This window comes from Schistocerca gregaria, chromosome X (assembly GCF_023897955.1).
Source record: "Schistocerca gregaria isolate iqSchGreg1 chromosome X, iqSchGreg1.2, whole genome shotgun sequence".
Taxonomy (NCBI): domain Eukaryota; kingdom Metazoa; phylum Arthropoda; class Insecta; order Orthoptera; family Acrididae; genus Schistocerca; species Schistocerca gregaria.
In genome coordinates, this window is record NC_064931.1 from 479,408,500 (window position 1) to 479,420,588 (window position 12,089).

At 39.0% G+C, this 12,089-nt stretch overlaps 1 protein-coding gene across 1 annotated transcript in view; it reads left to right on the forward strand.

Moving 5' to 3' along the window:
* Positions 1-11,830, forward strand: part of LOC126298911 (putative glutathione-specific gamma-glutamylcyclotransferase 2) — a 28,920-nt gene extending 17,090 nt beyond the window's left edge. The window contains exon 3 of the mRNA XM_049990454.1: positions 8,973-11,830. Within this exon, the coding sequence (XP_049846411.1) occupies positions 8,973-9,377 (405 nt within the window). The 3' untranslated portion in view covers positions 9,378-11,830. The remainder of the gene's footprint in view (positions 1-8,972) is intronic.
* Positions 11,831-12,089: the final 259 nt, after the last annotated feature.

Here is a 12,089-nt window from a genome sequence, read left to right on the forward strand (position 1 = left end):
GCAGTATGCGGGCAAGCGTTACCCTGTTGGAAAATGCCCCTTCGAATGCTGTTCATGAACGGCAGCATGACATCTCAAATCACCAGATTGACATACAGTTTTGCAGTCAGAGTGAGTGGAATAACCACAGAAGTGCTCTTGGTGTCATAGGAAATCACATCCAAGACCATAACTCCCTGTGTAGGTTCAGTGTGTCTAGCACACAGATTGGTTGCAGGCCCTCAACTGGCGCCTTCTAACCAACACAGCCATCTTTGGCACCAAGACAGAACTAGCTTTCATCAGAAAACAAAGCCCTCAGCTCGTCTCCTCCTAACCAAAAAAACGGTCATCACTGACACAGAGGTAGAACTAACTTAAATCAGAAAACACAACAGGTACCCTTGTGGATTCAGCATTCGTTTGCTGGATATCAGCTTTATAACTTCAGGGTTTCTGAGCTGGGGACTGGTAAGTGCCACCAGTCCTCTGTCACCATAAGCTCTGGGTGCTTCAGTGAGCACCGCGCTGCGTGGCAGTGGAATGTTGTGTGTCACAAGGAACAGGGATCTTGACTTGACTGTCCAGATCATGAGGATGGTGAAAACATGGAGGGAGAGGGGGGGGAGGGAGGGAGAGAGAGAGAGAGAGAGAGAGAGAGAGAGAGAGAGAGAGAGATAGAGAGAGAGAGAGAGAGAGAGAGAGAGAGAGAGAGAAGCCTGCAGTATCGATGTGTGCTGCATGCTGATGAGCTGCATGGCTGTTGAGGTGGAACATGTGGGACCAAGATGGAAACCTCACAATTCCTTCTTCCTCCTCCTCCTCCTCCTCCTCGTGGTGCGCACGCACGCAGTTTAGGGATTCCAACTATTCATTCTAGATGCCTCTGAGACCCAAACCTCTGCTTGTATACGAGGCCTGTCTAAAAATATTTGGCCTCTGGACAGAAAAAAAATTTCGAATACCTCACGGGGTTGGGACCCTAATTCCCTTCAATGGAGGCCCCTTGTGCTTGCACACACTTAGCCCACCATTCCTTCCACTGCTGGAAACACCTCTGGAAGTCTTCTTGGTGTTCAGCTCTGTCGTCGTGTTCCGCATTCTCTTCTCTACTCTCTAAACGGGATCCTTTCAGTGGTGTCTTCAATTTTGGAAACAACTAGAAGTCGCAAGGAGCCATGTCTGGAGAGTAGAGAGTTTGGCGAATGGCTGTAATTCCATATTTGGCCAAGAAATTTTGGATCACATGGGCTGAATGTGCGGGGGGTTGTCGTGATGCAGTTGACACTGTTTCGCTGTCCACATGTTTGGTCTTTTGCGCCAAACTGCATCGCGGAGTTGTCGGAGAACATCTTGATAGTACTCCTTTGTCACTGTTTGCCCTTCTGGTGCGTATTCGTGATGCACAATTCCATGGACATCAAAGAAGACAGTCAGCATCATCTTGATTTTACTTCGCACCTGCCGCACTTTCTTCGGCCTTGGAGACTCGGGATGCTTCCATTGTGACAACTGTCTTTTGGTTTCTGGGTCATACCTGTACACCCATGACTCATCTCCAGGTATCACGGTGTTCAGAAACCCAAAATCAGTGTTGGTGGTGTCCAGAAGGTTCTGTGCAACGTCAAAATGGAGGTCTTTCTGTTCTCGCAACAACAACTTGGGCACGAATTTCACAGCCACTCAGTGCATGTTCAAATCGTTGTTGTTGTTGTTGTCTTCAGTCCTGAGACTGGTTTGATGCAGCTCTCCATGCTACTCTATCCTGTGCAAGCTGCTTCATCTCCCAGTACCTACTGCAACCTACATCCTTCTGAATCTGCTTAGTGTACTCATCTCTCGGTCTCCCTCTACGATTTTTACCCTCCACGCTGCCCTCCAATGCTAAATTTGTGATCCCTTGATGCCTCAAAACATGTCCTACCAACCGATCCCTTCTTCTAGTCAAGTTGTGCCACAAACTTCTCTTCTCCCCAATCCTATTCAATACCTCCTCATTAGTTACGTGCTCTATCCACCTTATCTTCAGTATTCTTCTGTAGCACCACATTTCGAAAGCTTCTATTCTCTTCTTGTCAAATCATCATGCAAAATTGCATGTGCAGAATCTTTACTCTCTCCAACCTCTTGGGCAATTTCCCGCATGGACAAACAATGCACTGCCATCACCAAATTTTGCACCCTCTCAACAACAGCTGCACTCTGAGCAGTTTGGGGCCTACCAGAATGCTGGTCACTCTCCACTGATGTGTGGCCATTTTTGAATTGGTTGAACCACTACTTAATTTGTTACATGCATTGCTCTTCTTAAACACTTGCTGAATCTTTGGTTTGACAAAATTCAATGCAGTATAATTGCTAAACACGTTCAGTCATCTTGAGAGAATTGGTAATCCGATGAAAACGTGTAGCACCTCACTCAGCAACCGACAGGCAGCGACTGACTCACTGTAAGACAGGGACAAAATTCACACATGCACATAAAGGTCTTTTCCTTTACTGTGCACAGTGACACTGCTCTATCATCTCTATTTTCCACGGGAAATCAAACATTGCATATAAAATATGCACACACATAACACCAGCGAAATTTTCTACTAAAAGGAATTCCCTAAAATAACACTACACTGAGATCCCAAATTTTTTAAAGTGGATTAAACATCTGTGTCTATTAAATAAGCAAATGGATCCCAATGATATAATAGTAAGTTAGCCATTATTCTGGCAGTCTAGATGGCCCCACCCCACAGGTAGTCAGGTAATTTCAGGGCGTTCTGAATGCTGTCATTTATCATCTTATAAGACGATTAGGATCAGTTGCAAAATTAATTAACCAAGATATCAGTATAGTATGAAAAGTGGAAATTGACTCTAAATAATAAAAATGTCATCCATGTGAGCACTAAAAGGAATCCACTAAATTTTGGTTACATGATAAATCGCACAAATGTAAAGAATGTGACTCCAACTAAATACCTTGGAATTACACTTACAAACAACTGAAACTAGAATGATAACATGATAATGTTGTAGGGAAAGCGAACCAAAGACTGTGTTAGAACACTTAGAAGACCAATTGCAAAGAGACTGCCTACACTTCACTTGTCCGTAATCTTATGAAGTATTGTTGCACAGTGTGCGATCAGCATCGTATATCAGGACATTGAAAAAGTTCAAAGAAGGGCAGCTCATTTCATATTATCTTGAAATGGGGGGGGGGGGGGGGGGAATCCCACAGATATGATACACAAATTGGTGTGGCAGTCATTAATACGAAAGTGTTTCTTGCTGTAGCAGAAATTTCTCATGAAATTTCAATCACAGACTTTCTCCTCTAAGTGTGAAAATATTTTGTTAGCGCCCACCTACATAGGAAAAAATGGTCTTCATAATAAAATAACAGAGCTCAAAGCTCATGCAGAAAGATTTTTAAGTTCATTTTTCCCATGTGCCGTTAGAGAGTTGAACGATAGAGAAATAGTGTGAAGGTGGTTCAGTGAAGTGTCTGCTAGGTACTTAATTGTGAATTGCAGAGTAGTCATGTAAATGTAGATGGGTATATCACGTATCGAGTGAGGAGGTACTAAATACAGTTGGGGAAAAAAGAAATTTATGGCACAACTTGACTAAAAGAAGGTATCATTCTGAGACCTCAAGGAATTGTTCAATTAGTATTAGAGGGAATTATGGGGGGATAAAAATTGTAAAGGGAGGCAGAGGTAAAAATAGTAAGTTTAAATGGATGTAAGTCACAGTAGTTATTTGGAGGTGAGGTTTGCACAGGCTAGAGTAGCATGGAGAGTGCCATCAGACAACTGCTCCCTGTAAAAATTAGTGCTTGGGGCATGACACACTTTTCAGACTCACTGAATCAGTTATAACAGAATTTGCAATTTTATGATTTTGAAACCCTCTTGGATAAATGTTTACAGTTGCCCATGGTTGATAGGTAGAAGGTAATAAAATGTGTAATTTTTTACTTCATGTATGTTTACAATGTAGTTCTTCATATTCCAAGACCATTAAAGATATACTACTTACTACATTTTTGCTGAGGCACTGATCAATGAGTAGAACAGAATATCTGTAAAATGGTCTCTGACAATGTTTCCAGTTGTGTTGTGTCTAGTTCCACATGCAGACATGCTTAATATGAATTGTGTAATGGAAATGTCAGTGTGTCCTTAAATTTCTATTCATCAACAATCCTCATATAGTAATGAAGTACACAACATGTTGTAAGTATAATGTGAACAAATGCAACATTTCTATCTGTGGTCAGTGCAAAACATAGCATTTACTTGCTGAAATGCCAAATTGTGCATGCTTGAAGGATCTTGAATCTATTTCTGAATCTGTAATTGCCCACATCAGTGTATCTGAAGCAGTAATTTCTATCTGCCACAGCTACTAAAACAACAGAACATGAATCCATGGTCCTTGTATTTATTTTTAGAAATGTCAGTTTTTAACTATAGATAAATTTTCCAAATGAATTAACTGATATTTGAGGGGGGGGGGGGAGTAGACATTCATTCAGTGCCTAATGTGGGAGAACGAACTTTCACTTTGTTTATAAGTCACTTAGTATTGGTGGATTCACAGTTTCACCTGCTGCCTTTGACTTTCTTGCAATGAGCAAGTAATAAACACGGTACATGAAATTCCAACATAAAAGTAATAACAGATCAAAATAAAATGTTTATGAACCCAAAAAAAGTCAAGCCATAAGTTTAAGTAAATGTAATCAACAATATTACTTAAGAATCAGCTTAATTTTTCAAGGAACTCCTCAACAGAATAGGAGGAGAAACCAATGAGGAAACTCTTCAGTTTCGATTTGAAAGTGTGTGGATTACTGCTAAGATTTTTGAATTCATGTGTTAGCTTATGGAAAATGGATGCAGCAGTATACTGCACAGCTTTGTGCACAATAGTTACGGAAGTCTGATCCAAATGCAGGTTGGATTTCTGCTGAGTATTAACAGAGTGAAAGCTGCTTATTCTTGGACACAAGCTGATATTATTAACCAGAAATGACAGTGAAGAATATATAGGTTGAGAGGCCAATGTCAAAATAACCAGACCAGTGAACAGGGGTCGACAAGAGGTTTACAAACTTACACCATTTGTTGCCCGAACCATCCATTTCTGAGAGAGACATCCTTTTAGAATGGGAAGAGTTACCCAAAAATATAATACCATACGACATAAGCGAATGAAAATAAGCAAAGTAGAATAGTTTTCATGTCGAGCGATCACTTACTTCGGATAAAATTCGAATCGTAAAAATGGCAGCATTAAGGCTTTGAACAAGATTCTGCACATGGGCTTTCGACGACAGTTTACTGTCTACGTGAATACCTAGAAATTTGAACTGTTCAGTTTCACTAATTATATGCCCATTCTGTGAAATTAAAAGGTCGGTTTTGTTGAATTTTGTTAGAAACTGTAAAAACTGAGTCTTACTGTGATCTGTTAATTTATTTTCCACAAGCCATGAACTTATTTCATGAACTGCACTACTTGAAACCAAACCAGTGTTGCACACAACATCCTTTACTACCAAGTGAGTGTCATTGGCAAACAAATATTTTAGAGTTACCCATAATACTAGAGGGCATATCATTTATACAAATAAGGAACAGGATCGGCCCCAACACTGATCCCTGGGGCACTCTACATTTGACCATATTCACCCAGACCCCACATCACAGCCGTTCTCAACACTGTGAATAATTACCTTTTGCTGTCTGTTGTTACAGTTATTGTTACTCTAAGCTACTCCCCGTATTCCATAATGGTTCAACTTCAGGAGCACTATTTTGTGATAAACGCAATCAGATGCCTTAGTTAAATCAGAAAATGTGTCTAGCGTTCTAAACCTTTCGTTTAACCCATCCAGTACCTCACAGAGAAAAGAGAATATAGCATTTTCAATTGTTAAACAACTTCTAAAACTGAACTGTACAGTTGATAGCAAATTATGTTATATAATATGATCAATTATCCTTACATACAAAACCTTTTTCATTATCTTTAGCAAACACTGATGGCATGGAAATAGGTCTAAAATTGTCTGCATTATCCCTTTCTGCCTTTTGACACAGCAGCTGTACTGAGTTCTTTTATCTTTCATGAAACTGACTGTTCCTACAGGAAAAATTACAAATATGGCTAAATACTGGGCTAACATGTGCAGCACAGTGCTTTAATACTCTGCTAGGCACTCCATCATATCCATGAGAGTCCTTAGTCTTCAGTGATTTAATTGTTGACTCAATCTCCCCCTTGTCCCATATCACAGAGGAATATTTCAGACATAAATCTCGGAAAGGCATTTGCCAAGTGTGTTATAGAATTCCCTGTAGAAACTAAATTTTTCTTTAATTCAGCAGCAATGCTCAGAAAAGTATGTAAACTGTACATACATCTGATTTATCAGTAACAGAAATATTTTTACTACGAACTGACTTTATATTGTCAACCTTGTGCTGATGACCAAACACTTCCTTCACAACTGACCAAGTGGTTTTAATTTTATCCTGTGAATTAGCTATTCTATTTGCGTACCACATACTCCTTCATTGTGAATATTTCTAACATTTTGATGTAATTCTCCCTCTGTTCTACATGGTATCCTCCTCCCACTAGTTGGCCACCCAGGCTGTCTTTTACTGCTAGTGTCCTATGTAGAATGTTCTAATGGAAAGCAACTCTCAAAGAGCATAAGAAATGTGTGAAGGAAAGCATTATACTTGTCATCTATGTTATCGGCCCTATAAACGACCTGCCACGCTTGTTCCTTGACGAGGTTTAAAAAACTCTAGCGTGTGTACCTGGCTGTATGACTGCCAGTGGTTGCCAGTTTTTCCTACTGTGTGTGGCCATCACCTTCACTTAAATTCTGGTTACATTCCTGCCAGCTTTAATCATGCGGGAAAAATTGTGCATCTTGTCATAACATTAGAAACAGAAAATATATTGACGATGGCAATGACAATGATTCTTGCAAAGAAAAACTGATTGAAGAATTGGTCTTGAGGGAGGAAGGGGGGACCATTTGCAATTTCCTGTTGGCATACAAATTGCTTGTAGAGTTTGATTACTGAAAGCTGCCAGTAAAGTACAAGGTGATTCAGATAAGCCAGAACTCCAACACTTATTTACTATATTCTTTATCAATATTATTTAATACATTTAGAAAGGTATTTAAAAGATGCTGAAACTGTCCCCCCATTTTGTACTAAATACGTATTGACTAGGTGGCAAAGGTATGCAGATACTCATTGTGTATATAGACTGTGGCTTCTTTTATGGCAGTGATAATGTGATTCTGTACTCTCCAGCATTCTTGAGTTATTTTAGTGTACCTCCTCAAGATGTCCCTCCCCACAAAAAAAAGATAAGAAATCTGGGGAAGTTAGATCTGGTGAGCGGGAGGCCCACATATTTTTAGTGTGTCATCATTGTCTCATTGACGGTGTGACATGTTGAACTGTCTTTTTGAAACCAGCAGTAACGTTCACTCACTTCAAGTGTGGCCGTGAATCCAACAATTCACTGGCTAGATATGGCACATCATACTCCATTTTCTTGTAGGTGAGGTTGCATCTTGTGTAATGTGTGATGATTATTGGCAGCTTAAATGCAAGTATTCCGTCTGTTTAATACATACATGTAAGTGGAACCGTGCTTCATCACTGAAAAATGTATTGTTCAGCATATTATTCACATCGTTGTGTGAGCTCTTAAACCACTGACAATAGGAGACAGGTTTTTCTGACTCCAAAGAATATAGCTCTTCAACTACCTGAACTCTGTATGGCCATAACCTGAGACATTTAGTGGCTCCATGGCAGGTTTAATAAGATGCTCCACGCTCTTTAGACAACCGATGAAATGAGTTACCGGGGAATCACAGCAGAAACTCCCCGAGTGGGATGGTGCAGTTTTTAGTACACTGGACACGCAATGGGGACAGTGACAGTTCAAACCCTCATCCGACCATCCTGATTTAGATTTGCCGTGATGTCCGTAAATCACTTCAGGCAAATGCCAAGACGGTTCCTTTGAAAGGACATAGCCGAATTCCTTCCTCGCTCTGATAGGACTGATGACCTCACTGTTTGGTCCCCTCCACCAAACCAACAAACCAACCACAGCAGAGACTGCTGAAAACTCCATAAATTTAGGTGTTAACACATCAGGTTGACAGTTTACAGACCTTTCATTCACACTTCCTGTTTCACAAACTGCTGTTTTCTCTGGACAGGGACGTCAGGGAATTTCTCGTGGATCATCTCAGTACACTGCTTTTAAGATTTTACTGTGAAGTAAGCTTCATAATATGATGCTGCTCATGCATGAGCAACTTGTCAAATTGAGTAAATGTCACCTAACACTAATGCACATCCGTGCGTGTGCGCGCACGCTGAGTCTGGAGATGATGCCCTACTAGACATTTCCCAAGATTAGTGCTATGAACAACAATCTAAAACAATCAACAACACAGAGGAATCATAATTATTTTTAACACAAACTACATAAATATTCATGGTTCTGGCTTTTCTGAATTACCCTGTGCTTAAGCCAGGACCTAACCAGAACAAGACTGCATTAATTCTCTCATTCTTACATTCATGTTACCCTCTACGATGAGTGATTGGAGGTAGGGGAGGAAATGCAGTGTAGTACTTCTATGGTCTGTAAAATCTTGTCTGCTCATAAATAAATTAATTTAATGATTAATGGTTGCTTAGCTACATTGATGAATAAAACATGAAAGTTTAAATATACATTAAACTTACTACAGTTCTGTAATTCTAAGCATTTAAGCAAGCCTTCCAAAACTTGGTGTTAAATTTGTTTATAGTTGCACTTAGGCAGGATTGTATTTCATGAGTTTCATTTTTAATTTCTTTTGCATGATTTTTCTGTGTTTTTCAACAAGTAGAAAAAGATAGTTCATGCAGTACTGTTTCTTGTTCCAGGATGTGATCTGGGGTGTAACATATGAGATAGACAAAGAGGATGAAGAAAATGTTGTCTCGCATCTGGATTTTCGTGAGAAGGATGGCTATACCAAAAACACAGCACTATTTTATCCTGTAGCAGTTGAGACAACACAAGAAATAACCAAACTCGATCCATTTGAAGTAGTGCTGTACATAGCCACAGAAGATAATAAATTTTTCATGAGAAATGAAACTTTTGAGGAAACAGCTGCATGCATTGCAAGTGCTCATGGACCGAGTGGCAGTAATGCAGAATATTTGTTCAACCTCGCAGCAGAAATGAGACGCATTGCACCTCATTATGATGATACCCATCTCTTTGCTTTAGAAAGTGCTGTACGAAAAATACAAAGCAACAAAGAGTCTACTGCCAAAGCATGAGCAGAAACTGAAGTTAAGATTCTCTGGGCCTCTATGCAACTTTGATGTGTGCCCTGGTTTGACTTTCTATAGTTCCTCTATGCCACATTCCTCCTCCCTCCTGACCTTCCCCCTCATTCCTGACTCACCTCCCCCTCCCCCCCCCCTCCCCATAATATTTCTTTACTTTTATCATCCATTGAAGTAAGGTAAAATCATAAAGATGCATCTACAGCTCCTTTTACATGATCAACTTTCATTTGTCAATTGACTTCTCAAGACAAGTTTGCCTACTGCAGCGACCATGGTGTATTATTCCTTTACAGAATCTCATCGGCTTAAAGTTCTCATTTTCATTTACACGTCAGTGAAAAAATTTCAAGTAATGAGAGAGCTGTCTGGTGTGCAGTTTGGCATCTGATCTGTGAAAATGAGGTTATGAGGAACTATCCTTTTTATGAAAAACATGGTACGTACTGTAGGAACAAGAAAGGATAATGTTTTTGTACGTCCATCCTTTTAGCAGGACATCTCTGGGACGACGGTCGCTTACTATCGTGACAAAAAATAAAAACACCTACAGCCGTCCTTACGATTTTATTTTATTTTGTCGCTACCAGTTTCGACGCTTCATTGCATCATCTTCAGGTTGTTTCGATGCGGTACAACCTGGAGTGACAAAATAAAATAAAATCATAAGAATGGCTGTAGGTGTTTCTATTCTTTGTCAAGAAAGGATAATAGTTTATTCGTGCCAAAAGGATTCATAGTGGTCATTCTACTCAAAGGTTGCATTGTAAATTCTTCACACTTCTGAGAACTGAAAGAATATGAAAAGTGTCATCCAAACGTTTCGAAGATATAAAATTACTTGTTTGATTTTATATATATACTTGCGAATATGTGAAAAAAATCTAGAATGCAGTAAATAGCACCTTTTTGCTTCATACTGTGTATCCTGTTTTCCTTGCTAAGTGCCAAAAGCATTGAAAATTACTTTTCTCAACAAATAATTACTTCTTTTTTTGTAGTACAAATAATTTTCATTAAAACACATGTATCTGTTTCCATTCTTATTTCTGCATAGTGTAGTGGAACATAAGTGCCTTTGTCGTTTCAGTATTTTTTCTATCTTCTAAGACAACATTAGTAGGGAATAATATCAGGCCCTTGTGTAACTTTCAGTGTGTTAAGAAATCATCAAATCTATTTCTATAAAACGAGTGAGCTCAACCAGACTAGGGCGATTTTCTAATTTGAGACTCTACTGAATTCTCTTGTTTCTGTGTGTGCACAGTCTGCAACATACTCGGATATTTAGAACTCCACGAAAGTTGCTCATGTACAAAGGGGGGTAATACTGAATTAGTAATGCAGTGGAGGAAGACAAAGTTCTGGAAGGGGCTAACAGTCAGTATTAATGCAGCTTTTAAAAAGAAATTGTTCTCATGTTTCATGTTTTGTGTGTGTGTGTGTGTGTGTGTGTGTGTGTGTGTGTGTGTGTGTGTTGTGTCCTGACATAATTGGCTTTGTTTATTTTTCTTTTATTGTGTGAGATAATGAAATATAATTGGTTACAAACTACTTAAAATTGGAAACCAGAAAGATATCACTTCTACTTTCTTTCTTTCTTTTTCTTCTTCTTTTTTTTTTTTTTTTTTTTTTTTTTTTTTTTTTTTTTTTTTTTTTTTTACACACACACATAAAAGCATTACATGAGTCTTGTAGTCCTGATCATATTTTGGTATGATGCACATGTGTGTCAAAAATTTTGGTGTTACTAGGAAGACCAGAATTATATTCTTTGATGAACACTGCTTATTTCTTAAATAAATAAATCCTTGTTTGCTAGTCACACCTGTGAAGTGGTTATATGAGCACACTGATACAGTATTTTCTAGAAAACCAACTGTTACAGCTTGGATTCTCCTCAGTGAGCTCTGAGCTTTGAGTGGTATACATGTCGTGACATGAATTATTGCAATAAGAACCATGTATACCATCTTGAGAAGCATATGTATGATCTGGACCACACAGTATCGTTCTTGTTGTGATCTGTAACAGGTTAATAGACACTTCACAAACCATATTGAAAGTTTTTTTATAAAAACTTTCAGCCTTAAGTTACCTAACATATTTCTGTACTGTATTTGATTGGTGTATTCCTAGCTGTGATATTGTATTGTGTAGTTGTATTACCAAGTGTCTTATTTAAAAGCAATTTCACTGATTTGAAGTACCTTTAGTTTGTGTGTTCACAAATGAGTAGTGTTGAAGAATGTAGTTTGTCATAGTACAGAAGTCAGTAGTTCATATTTTTCTTGAACAACATTCCACTGTCTTCAAATGAATAAAGTGGTATATTGAATATGCTTGTACAAAAGAGAGTATTTTAATTGAAATGAGATGTCATTTAATAAATTTGTGTTGATATAAATGTACTTTACTTTTGAAATAAATTACTTTTAATTATAGTTGTTAATTAAATGCATCCCTTTATCAGTCCATTGCTTTCTGATGCAGTCAACATGCCGGCCGCGGTGGTCTCACGGTTCTAGGCGCGCAGGGAACCGTGCGACTGCTATGGTCACAGGTTCGAATCCTGCCTCGGGCATGGATGTGTGTGATGTCCTTAGGTTAGTTAGGTTTAAGTAGTTCTAAGTTCTAGGGGACTGATGATCACAGCAGTCGAGTCCCATAGTGCTCAGAGTCATTTGAGCAGTCAACATATGA